This window comes from Trichosurus vulpecula, chromosome 1 (genome assembly GCF_011100635.1).
Source record: "Trichosurus vulpecula isolate mTriVul1 chromosome 1, mTriVul1.pri, whole genome shotgun sequence".
In the NCBI taxonomy this organism is placed as follows: domain Eukaryota; kingdom Metazoa; phylum Chordata; class Mammalia; order Diprotodontia; family Phalangeridae; genus Trichosurus; species Trichosurus vulpecula.
In genome coordinates, this window is record NC_050573.1 from 146,757,576 (window position 1) to 146,777,862 (window position 20,287).

A 20,287-nucleotide genomic window follows, 5' to 3' on the forward strand; every position below is an offset into this window, starting at 1 on the left:
ATGCCTTATAGCTACATTAGGAAACTTCCTTTAAAAATTTTTGAAATATTCAAAATGAGCTTGTAAAAGCTTCCACATAAAGAGATAATTATAAAATGCTTATGGGTATTTAAAATTTTGTTCTTTTAGGTAATTTAGCATTTATCTTCCAAAAGTATTTATACTAATGTCCTTTCTACTCCGTTTTCTTTATACGGAATGTAAAGGTTAAAATCACCTCGGTCTGAATGAACACAAACTGTGAACTAGGAGATATTATAGAAGAAAAGCAAATTGCTTAAAAAAAGGTAAGCATATGTTAAGATACAACTCTTCAAAGTTCACATTTTGTATCTTTAAAACATGTTCTTCTGGTAGCAAAAAAGTGGCCAGGGGAAGAAAACATATCCTAGAAAATTTGCTGGTAAATACTTCTATTTTCGTTGTGTCCCTCATATTTATGGAATCTAACTTATAATTCCAAACTGCCACATAGACATATGGTTAAACAAAGGTTAATTTGTACCTTGTGCCAAAGTATATACGGCAAGTATGTAAACTCTAATTTGTTAAGCAGCTTGCGAAACTCATCACAGATGAATTTTACTTGGTACACGAGGTCATTTTACTGTAATCAGTTGTAAATGTTATCCAATTGATAATAGCACTATACTCTATTATGCATTATATAACCTTTAACTAAAAGCCATTCTGGGGTGGTGGGGCCATATGGCAGTTGAAAAAGAAGTTTGGATCTAGGACATCATAAATATAAAGAGCTCCTGGGTAGAAACTCTCCCCATGATGCAATGAGAAATTCGTCTGCAGCTTACAATCTTGGAGAGTTAAATAAACATGGATAATAAGTATCAGAGACAAGACTTAAACTTAGGTCTTCCCGACTGAGGCTAGCCCTTTATCTGTTATAACATGATGTGTAAACACATATAGGGGCAACAAAGAAAAACAAAATACTATGTATAAGCTGCATTACAATCGGAAGTCATGCTATTCAACTACTGAAAAACTAAACATACCTGGTGGCATTGGTTAAGATTGGTTCTGCTTTTCCTTCTGGGGCCATTGTTATTATTACTGTGCCACACTCATGAATGATATCCACATACACATAGCCAAAACCAGTTAAGAACAAAACCTAAAAAAGAATATTCACATGTTGACATAAAAGGCAGGAAATGCTACTGAAATGGATAATTTTCATCATCTCACATTCTGATTTAATACCATGGGCACTTCCTGCTTACATTTCCCTGTATCCATGTGGACATGCTATTCAGTTGACTTGCAAATGAAAAAAAATATCAAATCCAGATTTTTATTATCCAGCTGTAAGGTTCTTGGTGGAAAAAAATGATGGATGAGGGGGGCATGAGCTTCTTCATCCCTTGCTTCTCTGGGGCTGGCAAATACATTTTGATTGGGGTGGAGCTTGGCCCTACAACTTTTTGTGAGCATATGAATCTTCCTGGAAGAAAAACAAACTTAGTGCTTGAAACTTAACTACAGGATATTTCAGGGTTCTTTGAGTGCTGACAAACCAGCTCGGGGCCGCCCTTCTATTCTGAGAGGTGCCAAAAACTGAAAGGAAAACCTACCAGCAAGACTTTATTAGCCTCCCCGATGACAATGACATGGTATAGGAAAGTCAGATGAGTGCGAAGTTTTATTTGCCTTGAGTCAAAAATTTAGCGTTTTTAGCCAGAGTCCATGAGAAAGAAGACAAATGCTTTAAAAAAAACCAACCAAACCAATAGTTGTGGGAAGTCAGAGTCCAGCAGAACAGATGTCCTTTCAACATTAAATACTAATGCTATAAAATGGATGTTTGAAAATAGCACTGGATAATCTGAAAAATAACCCCAGGGACACTATGTTCCCAATCAGGTTACCGGGGCCAAGGAAAAGGACTGATGTATACAGGGTTTGAAGAATTATCTTTGAAAATTTGCAGTATGACTTCTGTTCTTATTTGGCTCCTTTATCATGGATAGGCTAACAGAATCAAGTCGAGTCAATGTCCAAATATCAAATAAAGGAAGAAGTATAGGGAACACACTATAGGGAAGTCAAAGAACCAAGAAATAATGCCACTACTAGACATTTAGATGACATAGGCTAAACATGGTTTTGAAGTGTAGTCTCTGTCTCAACTGGCCATTTAGTATTTTTGTGGTTGCTATTCCATGTCACAGCATTCTTAGAAGTTGACTGATTTTACAGAACTTTGGTACTAAAAAGTATATGTGTGTCCAGTTAAATTTCTACTTTTAAACAAAATGGCAACCAATCTGTTTTCAGATGGATATATTTTGTGCATTAAAAAATATATGGCTAGGTAAGTGCTTTGTGCATAATAGATACTTGTTAAATACTTTTTGAACTGGTTGAATTCAATGAAATTTGTTATGTGGGTTTGGTTAGAGAAACAAATGTCTTAGAAAAAAGAGCTTACTCGGCCATCTTAAAACAAAACAGGAATGTATAATCATAATAAGTGCTTAATAAATGCTTATTCCCTTCTCCTTCCTCCAAGATGTCAGTAAAAAGCAAGGAAGGCATCTAGTATTTTGGTTGGATCCACATAGAGAATTTATGAGACGACATGAACAAGAGTCCCACAGGATGGACAGGCTTTTCCTGTATAGGTTGTAATCTACATCTTCGGCAGGTGTGTTCAATTGTTTCAGTAATGTCTAAATTTTCATTACCTCATTTGGGGTCTTTCATTTGGGGTTTTCTTTAGAAAAGACAATGGAGTGATTTACTACTTCCTTCTCCAGTTCATTCTACAGATGAGGAACTGGGGCAAACAGGGTTAAGTGACTTGCCCAGGAAGGGTTACATAGCTAGTGTCTGAGGCCAGATTTGAACTCAGGTCTTCCTGATTCCAGGCCTGCTTCTTTCCACTGTGCCATCTAGCTGCCCACATCTTTGGTGGGACTATCCAAACTAACTGGAACACAAATCTGTTTGAATAGTTCATTATTTTACTATATACTACATAAAACTGCCAGTGACGTTTCTCTCATTTCAGGCAAAAGTGATACAGGTAGGAAGACTTTACATAATACTCTATATAGCCCCATGTGTCACCAAATTGATCTATATTCCCAGGAGAATACAATGGATTTTGGAGTTAGAGAAGTCCTCATAGAATATTCTGAATATAAAAGTTAAGTCTTAGGCTTGGGGCTTTGGAATAGGAGGAAAACCTCTGAGTGCTGATCTAAATGCTGAAATTTAATTTTCAAGGGAAGCTGTCAATTGGAAAAAAAATAATTTTTGTACCAAATATCTCTGATAAGGCATGTTATCCAGGCTATATAGGGAATTAAAACAAATATATATGACCCAGAGTTATTCCCCAATGGATAAGAGCTCAAAGAATATAAACAAATATTTCTCAAAGGATATACTGCAAAATATTGAGAACACAGCTCCAAATTACTAATAAGAAAAAATACAAATCAATACAACTCAGAGTTTTTACTGTACACCTAGAAAATTGGCAATGATAAGAAAAGATGAGAATAGTCCATGTTGGAGGCACTTTATGAAGATGGCATTCTAATGCACTATTGGTAAAATTGGGAAATCGTTCTGGAAGGTAACATGAAATAAGGCTAAGAAGGTGACTAAAATGTCCATGCCCTTTGATCCACAGAACCGATTACTAGGTATACAGCCTATCTACAGTGGCACTTTTATGGTAGCCAAGAACTGGACACAAAGTAGATGCCCATTGATTGAGGAAAAGCAAAACAAACTGCAGTACATGAATGTAATGGAATATTACTGTGTGGCAAGAAATGATTGATATACAGAACACAGAGAAGCACAGAAAGAAATGAATTGCTACAATGTGAAGTAAAGAGAACCACGAAAACAATATACACAATAACTATAACAAACAAAAACAGAAAGGAAAAATACCCCTTTCCTTCTTTGAAAAAGCTAGGGAATGTGGGTGTGGACTACCGTTTATACTTTCAGATTCTGTTAATGTGTTTATTAGTTTTGCTGAATTTTTATTTTTTCCTCTTTTAAAAAAATTCTTTGTTACAGGAGATCTCTGCAGAGGAGAAGGGGGAAGGATCTGTTTAGAAATGAAGGCAATGTGAAAAAAAAAAGATATTTAAAAGTTTTTTTTTTTTTTAAGGAAACTTGACCTTCAGATCTTACGGAACGAGTGATATTAATGTGTCAAAAAATGGGGTTCCATTTGATTCAGATAACAAACGAAGGGAGAAAACAAAGTGAGATGATTCAGGCTTGTGGACATCCTAAGTGTCATATAGAGCATCTCTTCCTTTCATTCCTTCATTGTCCTAAATCCCAAATGAAAGATCTTCCTTATCACATCCCTTTCCCTGCCATGTTCTTAGGTCCTACATTTCTTATAAAGCTGGTATACATACTGCTATAAATACTAAAGTTCTTTGTCTCTGTTTTGTTGCCCTGTATGGAAGTATAAACAAGCATGTTTTCAACCACTGTGAATGTCTGATTCTTGTCCAAGTGTTAGCTCTGACTCTGGTGAGTGACTCAATGCCAGCCCGCTGTTTGAAAGGCTAAGCCCAAATGGTGCAGTTTCCCAACACATTACTTTTCCTTGTCCTGTGGGGCAAAAAGTACATGGCTTGGGGATCCTAGTCCTACTTCTGGGCCCCCTCATGGCTGTTAGGGGAGGAGGACGAGGTGCATGGTGTGGTTTGCATAGCCACTGTATACTCTTTTGTGGCAGTTATGTGCTTTAAGACGTAGAGCCAGATCTTTTCAATCTCTCTGCCCAGGAGAACTGGGTTTAATCATGGTAATGTTTCCACTGGTATGTAACCTCCCATTTCATTAACATGTATTACCATCTCTAGTTGATGGACAAAAAAATCAGGAACAGAAGTTATGTACCTACAGCCAGGTCCCCCCAGAAGGATTCTGGTAGCCTGAGATAGAACCTGACTCCTACCTCTTAGCTGTCTAACCACTACACTCACCTATCATGAGGGAAGCCAGATATAGCCACCTTTCTAAACTGAAATCACTGGCATTGCCTGGTGAGAGCAATGTTTTTCACAAAGAGAATATCAACCAACTAGAAAAGCAAAAGAGACACTCTCTATGAACATCCAACTTTTTTTGGATGGACATGAGGTCCACTACACAGTTTCCAGTCAGGTAAAACAGAAATAATTAATGCTGCCAGCCTGAATGGTCACAACCTAAGTTTGGCTATTTATGCCTCGTTCATTTGGAAGTGTCTTATCCACTGAACAACTGGTGGGACTATTATGTACATTTACTGGAAACTAACATAACCTTCTTAAAGTGTAAGTAAGGAGTATTTGGCAAACATCCATTTCTTTTTGTTTTCTTGGTCTTTTAGATCAATAAAAGCTTTTTTAGACTACAATCAGATCAGGCAGGAACACCACCCTATTCAGTGTGGCAAAATGGCCAACAGTCCACTCAAATCCTCTTCTGATACCTCACTGTGGTGTGGAGAGGGTCACAAGTCCTCAAAGACTCTGTTGACAAACTATAAAGTCTTGAAGGTTCTATGCCTACAGATAGACAGGAAGGCTCCAATTCGAGGTCAACAATAGATTCTATTTGTGCAGTCTAAGGATTATATAGGTGAAGGAAGACAAATTCATCATCATTATGAGGTCATCACATGCTAAATTATTTTGGTCATCCAAGCCCATAAAATTTCTTTCCAAGGCATGGAGGGGTTATGATGTATGTCAGGAAAGGGAGTATACTGATTAAACCACGGATCTTTTGAAGTTTGAAGCAACTATCTCATAAATTATAGATTTAGAGCTAGAAAAACACCTTGGAGATCAACTAGACCAGGGTGGGAAACCTGCGGCCTTGAGGCCACATGTGGCCCGCTAGGCTGAGGATTCAGCTAAAGGGCTGCACTTGAGGACCTAGAGGGCCACATGTGGCCTCGAGGTCCCAGGTTCCCCACCCCTGAACTAGGTCAACTTCATTTTAGATATGAGGAAATCAAGGCCTAGAGAGATTCAGTTCCCTACTCAAGGTCACAACAGTTACAAGCAGCCAAGCTTAGATCCGAACCCAGAGCCTTTGATTCTAGTGCTCAGCATTTCCCAGCACATTGTAGATGCTTAACAAATGCTTGTTGGCTTGATTGCAAATTCAGCACTCAGCACTCTTTGCGCTGCTCACTCTGCTTTGTCTATCAGGTTATGGAACTATATGTACACAATTATATTTATAATAGGCTTATACCTGACAATTTCTTAAAAGTATGAATTTCATATTTTGGTACAAACTGAAGACAACTTATATAGTGATGCAAAATCCTTTTCAAATGTCCTCTCTAGCACCAAGTGTCACAGACTGTTTCTGAAGGCACAAGCTTAGAACATACCTCTTTCTGGTAAGAAAGCTCTTTTTAAAGTTTCTAAAAGAATGTACTAAAGGGAAAGCATTGGTGGTCACTTCTAGACTTCTCAAGCAGTTTTCCTAGAGGGGAGAAAGATTCCAGGGAATTCCAAGTGACAAAGGCTACACTTTGAAAGCAAAAAGGTGTTTTTTTGAGGTGTTGAGGCTGGTTGGCTTTGAGAGACTTGGGCAAATTCCCCTACTTTGTTCACTACTGTGTGAGTCTACGTTAGCTTAGATGAGAGTCTTCTGCTTCAAAGAGCCTTAAATTATATGTATCCACTTTCTGAAACTGTTACGTAGATTGCTCCCAGACTTCTAGAGCATGCCCAGGGTGATACACATCCTATGGGGGCCTAACAAAGTGCTTATATGAAGGCACTCAATATTTGTTGAATTGAATTAAAAGTTTTAACTGGGCCTAGAATTCTCCAGGGTAACCTCCGACCAGACATAAGCAGAGGACTTCTCAGGCAAGTTACAATCAGAGGTGAACTTGCATTTTGCTGACACCATATCAGAAAGATCTGAGTAAGAATTATGCTCCAGGCACTTACTACTTGGGCAAGTCACTTAACAGCTGCTTGCCTCATTTTCCTCATCTGTAAAACGGGGATAATAATACCACCTACTTCACAGGTTTGTTGTGAGAATCACATGAAATAACGTGAAATGCTTTGTGAACTTTAAAGTACTCTTCAAATATTAGCTATCATATTATTGCATAGTTTACCATCTGAGATGTGTGGCAGTCTCTCAAAGGGATGTGAGTTAAATGCCACCTCTTTCTGGCTCCCTGTGAGATATAGGATTCCCTAAGCCACTGTGTTATTTTGCCTAATATTAAAAGTTATTTTTGTGCTTATGTCAGCTACTAGGTTGTAACCTCCCTGAAGGCAGTGGCTGTGACAAGATGTCATCTGAGTTTCCTCAAACTCTTAAGTGACAATTCCATAGTTTTACTGACATCTCTATCAGCCAAGGCCCCCATTTTAGTTCCATGGAGAACAAACAGCCTAGTGGAAAGAGCACTGGACTTGAAGTGAAGAAGGCCTGGGTTTAGGTCTCAAGCATTTTCCTAATTGTGTGGCCCTGGGCAGGTCATATGACCTCTTAGAGCCTGTTTTTCCAGCTGAAAAGTGGGAATAATAATATTACCTACCCTGTAGGGTTGTTGTAAGGTTCAAATGAAATAATGTATGTATTTTACAAGCTGTAAAGACTACATATATGAAAGGTTTTTTAAATCACTACCTTGCATAAAACTGGTGATCAACAATAATGATTATTATTATAATAAACTTTTTAAGCTGTGTTGTTTAACCTTAAAAGTTCCTCTTTCATTGCTGGAGGCTGTTGGTCCTCTTCAGTGGCTGAAGTTCCAGATGTGTAACTATATTTAGGTTTATTTGGCATTCTTACCCCATGAACAATAAAGTACCTACTCTGAGGCCTCCCTCTGGACCCTGCTTCTACCTGGCACGTAGACATGGGGTCACATTCACACTGGAATGGGAGATGAAGCTCTTCTGCACAAAGGAAACAGCTGAGAATTAGGAAGCCCGCAAAGCACAGCAGATATAAAGTAGAAATTCAGGGGATAAGAAATGAATTCTTGGAACAGCTTACACAGACTCAGATGATAAGAAGAAGGGGTTCTTAACTTAAACTATGCCAAAGGTAGGAAGCAAGTTAGAAAACTGACAGGATGACTTGATGCATTATAGAATCAGAGTCAGAGGGGACTTCAAAGGTAATCTAGGCCAACAAGCCAAAACTGGTGTCACCTTCTCTATGATGTGTTCATTCCCTGATCTCCAAAGCTAAAAGTGTTGTCTACCTCCTCAAACTTTCCTACAGTACCATGTCAAGATCTTGCCTGTATCTCTATGACATACCAGTTTGCAGACGTGTCACATTCTCCCAGTAGAACAACAGCTCCCTGAATTGTTGTTCAAGGTATTTTCATTTCTCAGTTTTGCATTCCCAGCATCTAGCATAGTGCCTTAAGCATATTGGGCACTTAATACATGTTTGGCTGGGAGGTAGAAGGCAGAGTGGGAGCGCTATGAAATAAGCCTGGAAAAGTAAGTTAGATGCAGATTGTGGAGAGCTTTAAAAACTAAACAGAAGTTTGTATTTTATCCTAAAGATAGTAGGAAGTCTTTAGAGAGTGGGGTGATGATCAGACATATGCTTGAGGAATATCGATTTGGCAGCTGTGTAAAGGATACACTGGAAAGGAAAGGAAGATTAATTAGGAAGCTGGTACAATAAACAGTCCAGGCATGAGCTGATGAGGAAATGGACAATAGGAGTTGGAGCCAATGGTAATGGAAAGGAGGGGATGGATTCAAGAGATGCTGTAGAAGGAGAATCAACAGTATTTGGCCCCTGCTTAGAGAAGAGGAGTGAAGGACAAGGAGCTCCTTGAGGGTTAGAATACTTTTATGGCATGGTGATGTACTTAGATCAGTAGGTCTGTCTGTTTGTCAAATTCCTCTGGAAAGAGGACTAGATGTATTTTATATACCAAGAGATCAATCAAAAAATATGTGTGTACACACACACACACACACACATTTTTTTTACCTTGTGACAAGCACAGTGCTAGATGTTAGGACTACAAAGACAAAGAATGAAACAATTTCCACTTGCAATGAACTAACATTCTAGTGTGGGAGATAACAACTACGTATAAAACATACACACACACACACACACACACACGTGTGTGTGTACAGCACAAATATAATTATTTACGTACATTATGGGTTAAATAGGCTTTTGTGGGCTGGCCTGGGTCACTAATTAGCATACGTAACATATTTCTGTGAAAAAATATAGTCTTGACTTCCAAACAATGAACTTACAAATAAACTTTTGGGACACAACCCATTTACAAGTTTGGGATTATAAGTACATCCTTTCTCTGACTCATTTGTGTCTAGAATGACTTCACAGCACTTTAAATTTGGCCATTTAAAAATCCCTATTGTTTCAGATAATAACAGACACATATCTACATGTAATATATCTATATATGTACACAAACATACATATATATGTTGATAGAATGTAAGCTCTTTTGAGGGCAGAGACTTTCATTTTTGTCTTTGTATGCCCAGAGTCTTCCACAGTATCTGTCACATAGGAAGTGACTAATAAATGTTTACAGATTGACTGGGCATGCCACCGCAGCTAATCAGAGATGTGGGGAGCTGTGCCCAAATGTATCAATGCTGCTCTCTTTACTGTATCCTTTCCATGTTATTGTCAAATAAACTTTTTTGTTGTTCTTAAAATGTTATGTACTCTATGGAGGGTCTTATTTCATTCTAATTCTGAGGTAGAACCACTGAACCATTATGAACCAAGTCTGGCCCAGAAGAAGAATAGGTCACGGGAGTTAAGAAGAACAATGAACTGGGAGGCCAGGGCGCTTGAGAGAATACCAACAGGTAAAATAAGTCCTCTTGTATAAAGGCAAGGGTTTGCAAAGATGCAGAGGAAGACTCTTAGTCTTTGACATGAAGGGGCAGAAGATAACTGACACAAGCACTCGCTATATCTGCACAGAACGAACTTTAAAGTAGAAAGGGTTGCTTAGTGATGACAGCAGAGACAGGGTCTGGAAGAGTACGTGGGGAGGAAGAAGCATGCTTACTCCTTCCAGACAACAGTGTAAGGGGGCATGAAAGAAGGAATGTCCAGGACTAGAAAGAAGGGTCACTGATGGAGGGTCTTCTACAGGTAGCCAGGTCTCCATGACTACAAGAAGACTGAAAGAACAAGAAGGGAAGACAATAAAAGTTTGTTGGACTCTGTCTTAACCATGATTTTACAACATAAACATTTCAAATTTAGAGTCATAGCACATAAGAGTTGAAAGGTATCTCAGAGATCTAATCTAGTTCCACCCCCACCCCCAATTTTACTTCTAAGGAAACTGAGTCAAAGAAAGCTGAAGTATGTGGCAGAGCCAGGATGGTAAGAGAACTGGAGACAATGACATACTAGCACCAGCTGAGACCCTCGGTGAGGCTTCTTCTAGAAATGTTTAGTCTTAGGGGTACGTGAAATCTATCTCCAAGTAACTGAAAGGCTGACACAAGAGAAATTAGATCCCAGAGGGTGAGCTAGGTACAATAGGTGGAAGTTAGCAGCAATGGAGGAAGGAAAAAAGTGTTGTCTTAACGTAAGAGGGAAAACTTTCCAACTAGAACTGTCCTGACATGGAATGGGTTGTCTTGGGAGCTTGCAGGCACTCTATCACTGGAGTCTTCATGTGGAGATGGAATGGCCACTTGTGGAACATACTGTGGAGGGAATCCTTGTTCGGGTAAGAGCTGGATTCTTTGGCCTCAGAGTTACCTCTCGATTTTGAGATTCTATGACTAGAACCTAGGACTCCTGACTCCATGCCAGTGTATTTTCCATAGCACTCTATTTTCTTCTTCAAGTGTGCATTCCTCAAAGATGGCAACACTCAAATTGTTGTCGGGTTATTAACACTGATGAGGAAGATATCCACAACAACTTAGCCTTTCAAACCTAAAGCACATAAATACAACTGGGGCAGCAGCATCATCTGTTCCACAGCGGCTAAGAAAAAGGGTCTTTTCTTTAAAAAGACAATGAAGAAACCATTCTCCAGTTAATTGGTCCAGAGGACCAAGGCTCTAACTGCTGAAGAGACTTCCTGGTTGCCAAAGGCATACAAGCCCTATCACATGGGCAGTCAGTGTCCCACAGGCTTGATGACCGTCCCACTGTTGTGTGAGTCCACATGCTCTTGTGACTGGGCACAACACCACAGCAAATGAAGAGATGTGGGGAGCTGTATCTTTGTTGAATAGTCTCTGCAGGCACTTGAGAGGTAAACTTTTTTTGTTAAGTGTTATATGAGTATTGAACCACAGGACTTGGCCGATTTAGGTCTGTTTCAACAATCTGGCTAGCAGCTGTTGTGGGGGTGAAAGACCAACACAAGCCCAGCAACAAGAACACTACCAGCACTCTGCAAAAGCACAGGCTCTTTTGATCTGCTTTAGTAAGGAAAGCAACGTTAAGGGGTTGACAAGCTTACTTTAATTCAGCATACAAATATCATTCACTTAGTTCAGGGGAAAAAGCCAGTGCCCTGAACTTCAGAGCAAAATACAAACAAAGTACAAACATCGACAGACAGACCTTGTCTGATTCAAATCCCAATACATAGTTACCAAAGTTTAACAAAGTCCCAGCATCTGGGTTACAAGCTGGAGGGCCCTTAGCTACAGTTGCCTGGAGTCTCTGCGCAAATGGCTCTGTCTTCTCTTCTTAAAGCATTTCAGACATCATCAAATGTCATCTGAATGACCAGAACTTAGGCTCCTATGATTGGCTCCGGAGTTGGCACCTCCCCTCAGTTAGCCCCACCTTGGGCCCCACCTTAGTTACCAATCCACACCCACATAGGTTTTACACCTAATAGGGGTTTGGGCCTGGGACTTAGCACCTAGTAAGACTCAATGAAATACACTGAATTACTCAAAGGAAACAAAAGCCAAACTCTTCAAGGGCACTTGGTTGAACTAAGTTTTAAGAGCCCATTTTGATTACCAACACAAGGTCTGGACCAGAAGAACAGTAATATTTCCATTTAAAAAAAAACCCTTAAGGTTCTAATGGTCTTCCTCATTGTTAGAAACTTCATTGCCACAGGTAGAAAGAACATAAGAGGCAAAAGGATGGATCCCAAGATGTACGCTTTGTTCTCTGTCCCATACTAAGAGAATCTTCCCTATCTCCCCTCCAGAGAAGGACCAAAATACTTGAGACTCAAAGGTCCCTAAAAGTCACTGATACTGTTTGTGAGATTCTTTGAAATGTTCTTTCTAAATGTCTAGGGAATTCTTTTAGCATCAGGATCAGGTTTGTCAAGCCCTGTTTTGGGGATTTCTTTTCCCTCTGGCTTTCCTCAAGCCTTTGTAGTCAGGGATGCTTCAAAGCTGAGAGAAGGTGCTCATTCCTGGACCCTTACTGACAGTGGTCTTTGGACCCCAACAAAGTCTCATGTTCCCATTAATCTTTTAGGAGCTGTGTGCCATATGCCCAGCAGATCATTGTTTCCTTCATATTCTGAGAGAAGAATTTATTCATATTCTCTCAGACAACCCTTCTGTGATACACTAGGGTATATAAATCACTGGAGAGAGAAGAGCGCTGCTCCTCTGATGAAAGGAAGCAGCCCTTGTGTAGAAGGGAGTCTGTCTTCGAGGGGCTTTCCTTTGGCCCTTGATCTAGGGAGACATGTGAAATTCAAAGCCAGCCTAGACAAAGTAGAATCAAAATGCCATAAAATCTCAGTCAGTACAGTGATAGAGACCATCTCTTCAACTTTTGTCACTCAAAGCAATGGCCTTTAGTTCTGAAGACAGAACAGGGGAATTTCATCTTCACTGAATTTAAATATGAGAAGTAGAAATTGGAGCATATGCCACTCCAACAATCCCACTAAATTTTCCATTGAATTTAATTAAATAAGATTCAGAAGGAATATAAAGTCTTACACTTGTGTTAGAAAAAAATCACATTCACAAATTGGTATGTCTAGACAGCAGTTTTCCTGAAAAAATTACAGGTATTTTTGTGGACTGAAAATTCACATAAGTCCATAGTGTGATATGACAGCCAGAAAAGCAAATGCAATCCTAGGTTGTCTTCATAGAGGTGCAGTGCTCAGGATGAGGAAGGGACCCCACCACTGCACTCTGCTCTGGCCTGTCCACACTTGGAATGTTGGGTTTGGTTCTGGCTGCCACATTTTAGGAAGGGCTCAAGAATAAAAGACCTTCAGGGGGATATGACGGCTCTCTTCAAGCATGTGAAGGGCTCTCATGTGCAAGAGGGTTCAGAATAGCTCTTTTCAGAGAGGTATAAAATAATAGCATGAAAGCTGGAGATGACGTCAGAGCACTTTGGTTTGAACCATTCTTCTCCTGCTTTTTATCTGTGCTACCTTGGGCAAGTCATTTATCTTCCTGGTTCCTTATCTACATAATAAGAGACCTGGACTAGATGCTCTGATTTCACAGGTTCCTTCTAGCTCTAACCCAAGGATTCCATTTACTAGGAGTGACAGGCAAAAACATCAGGGAGGCCAATTTGAGTCTGCCCTGGGAGGTTAGTGGGTCTCCTTTATTAGAGATCTACAAGCAATGGCTGGAGGCACTCTTGCTGGGGATGACATAGATGGGATTCTTCTAAGTATGGGCTGGACAAGATCAGTGGTAGCTAATGTGGGGCATGGGAAGAAAATACTGGGACTTCTATTTCTATTTATTTTTATCTAAAGAATGAAAGAAATGAATTTTATTAATATTTAATGTATGGGTTACGCATCAATACGTCTGATCGTTTGGCCTTCACTCAGTCCACATACTGTCATGTATCCCTGTAAAGGCAATCAGTGAATGGGAAGATCTTTCCTGCCCATTTGAGTGGGCTTCAGGGCAGGGCTCTCAGGGTCCTGAGGAGAGTGGCTAGGACTGGAGCCAATGGTAGGTGCCTGAGTTCTGGTCCACGTGATGACATGAAGCCTGTGGTGGGAGGAGCTTGCTGAACAGTTGAAGCAGAGCTAAGAGGAAGTTGGTGAGGCAGTTGGTGAGAGCAGTTAAGAGCTGAAGGAGAGAGGAAGCAGTCAGCTAGCTGGAACACAACTTGGAGATTGTGGCGGAAGCTGCGGCGACGGCGGCAGGCACTACAAAAAAGCAGGACTGACCCTCGTGGAGACAGGAGAGTGCTGAGCAGGGGCTTGAGGCCAGTGGGTGGTCTCCTTGCTGGAGGGCCCTGGCATTGGGTAGGGGGGAAGCACCAGTATGGCTTGGCTTGCTGCCATAATGTTTTTCTGTGGCCTCCTGGTCACTATTGTGAGATGGGCATACTGGTTTTGGAAGGTTCTTGCCAGGATGTCGAATTGGGAACACTGGTCCGTGGGTCTGCTATTTTTTGAGTTTCAATAAATGCTTTAATTCCTCTGCCTTCTACTTAGAGAATTCCTTATATCCTGTGATTCTGGACCATTCAGGCATATTCATGGTTATCTTTGAAGTTACGAATTCTGCCTTAATGATATAATCACGTACTGTTTAGGAGATTATCCTGATAGGGTAGATAGTAGTGCTTTTAACTCATTTGCTCATATGGAGTGTGGTAGCTTATGTATGCCCAGGTGAGGTGATGCATGGAATGTATAATCTAGTTTTGACTAAAATAACCCTCAAAAAAATGGATAAGTGACTTAAAAGGATTCCTAAAGAGAAACTATGGAAGATAATATTGGTAAAGAGAGCACAAACAAGAAAATGGTAGAGCTTATGTTGCTCTTATCCCTAATTCTGGTTCTCCATCTGCCACATTAGGAGGTAAGAACAATGATGATCTAATTGGATCTAACTAGAACTCAGCCTAAAAAAATGATCAAGAAGATTATTTGAAATATGGATTTACATCCACTGTCATTAACAATGAACCCCAGCCTAGGTGTATATTGTACCTTGAAATATTAGCTAAAGAATGATGCTATCATAATTATCAAGACATTTAGAAACCAGAATTTTGTTGCTTAAAATAATGTGTGCCAACTACAAAAATTCTCATATCTGTATATTTTAAAACTTGGAAACACTTTCCAAAACTATCAAGAATCTTCGAAGAGTTTAGTGGGTTTTAAACTCATTTATTAAAAAAAAAAAAACAAGTGAAATAGTTTGTAACCTGTTTACCTCAAGAAAGTTGGAAATTTGCTAACTGAATTTTAATCAAAGCCTCTGAAAATCAGTGGCTAATATTTTAAAATGAATAATGTGATTTAGAAAGTGCAGGAAAGATGCACTTTTTCCTTTTGGACCTAGATATTCTTGTAAAGTATCTTTTTTAGCTATGACAGTCATGAAAACCAAGTACTGAAATAAATTAAATTTAGAACTAGACCTTTCAATTGTTCTACTGTAAAGTGTCAAGGACTTAAAAAATAATAAAGTACGTATAATAATATTCTCACTGAAAATATTATTATTAATAATTTAGTGAGAACAAAAATATTTTATACTATTAATAAATGAAATGAAAATTATTTAAAAGCATTGTTTTATTTTATCTTTATCTTATCCTTTTAAATTTATTTTTGTAAATTTTATGGCATATAGAATATTTTAGTATAGTGGTACATATATGTAATTTATAAATGAAGAAATATAAATGTTTTGGGGGTGGGTACAAGTTTTTTTTTTTTAACCAATAGAGGTGCATATCAAAAAATTTGTAGACTCTTGCATGAAACAGTCTGCCTCCAATGGATGTCTTCCAATGGAGATTTTGGGACTCTGGTTCTAACCCTACTATTCTAGAATTCTAAGACAAACAGGCATCTCCATGTAATATTATCTTTTAGGCTCCGGCCATTATGGTGCCTTTTATGTGCAAGTACTTTGTAATGTCATCCCTTCAGTATGTCTTGCAATGAACTTCCATAGATGGGAACCACAAAGAACTTGCCTTTACCAAATTCCTATTTCCAGGCAGTAATATAGTAAAAATTTGAAAGCACATTTTTTGTATGGGAATTATAATCTCATGAATTACAGACAGACACACATATTCCATTCTCATATAAGGACAAAGAGATTCCTGTCAGACAAACATATTGAAAAAACATGTAAATGAAGACAATGATAGGCAATCCTTTGGCACAGCAGAATTATATTTGACACACTAACCTGTGTTCCCTGGTTGTTAATGTCAATGAAATCACTCCATTCAGTTGTTACATCACCCAATGGCACAACTTTCAGCAGAAGGCTAGGAAGTAACTCTTTGGGTCTACAGTCAGGGTAGCTACAGATTTGATGATACAGCTCATGATGAATTGAACATTCAGCTGGAATTTTTCTACAATAGACTTGAAACTTTGGAGTATCTGAAAGATTCAAAAACACTTCCATTATATTTTTTAAACTGATTAACTGAGTAGCCCTATAACTGAAAGACATAGCCATGTTAGATTTCAAGTATCATGTAGTCTGGGACCCTTCTGATAATCCTTTACAGAACCCCCTTGTAACTATTTATCAAATGGGTCAAAAGATGTACTTGCCGTGTAACTTAATGTCCATAGTAAAATATAAAAAAATACCTTTTATATTTTCCCTCATAAGCATTGTGACTGGACATTTGTTGTGAAGAATGATTCGAGGACTAGGATCTTCTGTGAGGGTTAAGTAAGTGACTCCAAGATACTGCTGGTGAGTCAGTGCTATAGCCCTGAAAGAAAAAAGAATAACTAATTTTGAATATTTGGAGTTTGGGGTATTATGCCAAGGTATGGCATAATAAGTAGTGAACAAGAGTCAGGTATACCTGGATTCAAGCCCAGCCTCAGACACATGTTGGCTTATGGGCAAATCATGTAAGCTCTCAGTGTCCCAGGCATCTCTCTAAGAGATTCTGAAGTAGAAGAGCAAAGTTTGATCCTGCATATGTAGAGAGAGTTTTCTCCAGGATAATTCCTTCCCTAGATGAAATTACAGCTACTAACACCCCATCCTACCATATACCCCACCACCACCACAAAAAAGGGTCCATCTGTAGACTTATTTATTTGACAAAGTCATTTTTCTGGAAGGTAAGAGTGATAGTATTGATAGATGACCTTTTTTAATCCCAGAAAAAGGAGAAGCACTCTATTTCTTCTCATATCTTCTCTGTACCTCCCCCTTGGTTGTGACCAAACATAACAAAGCAATACATTTTGTGGCCCTAACGCATTTGTAATGAAACATTGTGTATCAGAGCTGCTAGTTGCTTATTTCCCTAGCAATCTAGTATCTAAACACCTGCACCATACAGGTGCAGAATAAATATTTGTTGTTGTTGTATGGTAATCATGGGATTTTAGCACCAGGACTTTTCTTCAGAGAACAATACAATGGCTATGACATAACGATGATGATGATGACAATAGAAGCCTTGTATTTAATTTAACTCCAATAAACTTTCATCAGTTTCGACTATGACACCACTAAGTGTAGAGGCTACGAAGACAAAAATGAGGCAGACTGAGCACTCTATGAGGTCCCAGTGGTGGAGAGACAACATGAATGCAGATGCAAATAATGCAGTTTGGGAGCCAAGAAAGACCTGAGAAAGTACTTGAGGAGTGCCTAAGGAGTGACCAGGGAAGGCTTTACAGAGGAAGTGGCACCTTGGATGGACCTGGAAGGGAAAGAAAGATCCACAAAGAGACAGTACAGAGAAAGTATATTCCAGGATTGAAGGAAGCTCAAGCATATTTGTACAATCAAGGCATGGCCTGTTAAGCTCTGGGTTTGAGAAAGTAGGTAGTTGATTCTGGCTGCAAACTCCTGCCTTCTGCATGAGGCTTTTCCAGTTTCCTCCTGCTGCTAGAGTCTTCTCTCTGAGACTTCCCCCCATTTACAATGTATACGTCTTATGTGTACCTGGGTTGACATGTTGGTCTCCCCCATCAGAATGTGAACTCCCAGAGGGCAGGGTCTGTTTTTACTTTTCTTTGCATAGTGCCTGGCCCACAGCAAGAGATTGGGAATGATGAGGGCTTGCATCAGGCACATTTGCCGAGTGCTTTATAATTTACAAAGTATTTATCACTTCTTGGTCAGGTGTGTAGTTTGGGGAAAGAATCCTGAATTTGAAGTCAGAAGATCTAGCTTCAAATCCTGGTTCTATTGTTTATATAACCTGTGGATTGGGCAAATTAGCTCACCTCTGTAGGTCTCAGTTTCCTCATCTATAAAGTGAGGGGTTTGTACTTGATGATTTGAAAAGTTTCTAAGTCTCATTATCTCTATATATGATTTCATGATTTCTATATTAATCCTTTTGACAACCCTGATAGGCAGGTAAGTATTATTGTACCCATCCATCTTACAGGTAAAGAAGCAAGCTCACAGATACTGAGAGACTTCCCTGAAATCACAGTTAGTCAATGGTAGATCTGATACTCGCATTCAGGGCTTCTTACTCCAATATTTTTTCCATTACTGCAAGCTGCCCTTCTGAGAGCTTATTTACACCTTTTTTGGACTGGCAATCCTTCCAATACAACTGGGAGAATTTCTCATCTTGATGCTTTCTCCTCATCTTACTCTCAAACACTCTAATTGGTCATTTCCTCTTAGAGCTTCCATTTTAAGGAAGGGCCCCAGGGCCAGCCATTCCTTAATTCATTTCCAGCCCCCACCCCAATTTTCCAGATTGCTTTCTCCACTATCCTCCTTTTGCTTTTCCCATTGTTGTTCAATCCTTTTAGTCATGTCCAACACTCTGTGACCCCATTTGGGGTTTTCGTGGCAAAGATACTAGAGTGGTTTGCCATTTCCTTCTGCAGCTCATTTTACAGATGAGGAAACTGAGGCAAACATAGTTAAGTGACTTGCCCAGGGTCACACAGCTAGTAAGGTTCTAAGGTTGGATTTGAACTCAGGAAGATGAGCCTTCCTGACTTCAGACCAGGCGCTCTATCCACTACATCACCTAGCAGCCTTAGAATTTAAGTTCCTTGAGGGGAAATGACTACCTTTATGCCGCTATATGTGTCTCCAGCACTTAGCACAGTGTCTGGCACTTAGTGGGTGCTTAAAAAATGCTTATTCTACCCTTTCCCGATCTTCTTCCACAGCAATTTTCTATCAATCAACAAGAATATAGTTACTTTTGCTATTTGTAGTTAAATAATTGCTGAGTGATTAGACCACCCACTAATGTGTAGGGAAAAGTTAACAAATTTATATTTATAAATTCTGAAAGTGAGTATTTTAAGTGTTTCCTGCACTGCAGCCCCACCCCACCCTCCATTAAAAAAACACACATGATCTGAATTACTTGAATTGGCTGTTTACAACTATCAAACAAACCAGACAATTGCAAAATCTTCACTTTAATTTATACTATGTCAATTAAGTTGCAAGTTCACTAGAAAATCCTTATCTCTTTAGTCCAAGGGAGTTAATGAACAAGTGTAAACCCTTTCTATTCCTCTTAAAGACTGTATTTGATTGGGATAGTAAAGGGCCTTGAAATCTTGCTGAGGATCAGCTGAAGGAACTGCGGATGCTCAGCCTGGATGAGAGAAGATGCAGGTTGGCCACAATGGTTACTTTCAAGTATTTGAAGGGCTTAACATAGAAGAAGGGCTAGACTCAGCCTCCCTTGCCCCAGAGGGTGGAACTAGAAGTAATGATTAGAAATTATCAAGAGGCAGTTTGATTGAAGGCTTAGAGTTAGTGGTAACCAATAGGGAGATGGTATGCTTCAGAATGAAATGGCTTCCCCCTCCCTGAAGCTCTTCAAATCAAAGTTGGATGCCCATTTGGTAGGAACATTTCACAGGGATTCTTGTTCAGGTGTTGGTTGGGCTGAATATTCTCTGAGGTCTCTTCCAACTTTGTGATTCTGTGATAGAATGCCAAGGTAAACTGCCAATTTAGAATTTGGGGAAAACACATTACTGATACTACCAAATGGTGTTGAATCAATCTGGATTGTAGTAGGAGAGCTAATTCACTTTCAGAGTACAGTGCTTGGATCAACCCCAATGTTATTTCCCTGGCCTAATTTCAAATGGGCTGGAAAAGCCAAGTTTAGAGAATTCCCCCTCCTTTGGCCAAAGAAGCTAGGGCTGGGACCAGGACAGGGCTCTTACAATCCAAGAAAAAGCTAACTACGCATCTTACTTGGAAAGTTGCATCGTAGGACTATACTGACAGGTTGCAAAGCCTATTTTAATTTTAAAATCACATTTCGTTTTAAATTCTTTCATCATTTTTAATATGTTTTAGAATATTCAAGTTCA

General features: G+C 39.3%; 1 protein-coding gene across 1 annotated transcript in view; it reads right to left on the bottom strand.

The window, feature by feature from the left end:
- The window catches only part of VPS13B (vacuolar protein sorting 13 homolog B), a 1,100,792-nt gene that overhangs the window by 34,453 nt on the left and 1,046,052 nt on the right, over positions 1–20,287 (bottom strand). Inside the window, 3 exon segments of the mRNA XM_036759288.1 lie at positions 1,017–1,135; positions 16,176–16,375; positions 16,592–16,719. Of these exon segments, the coding sequence (XP_036615183.1) occupies positions 1,017–1,135; positions 16,176–16,375; positions 16,592–16,719 (447 nt within the window).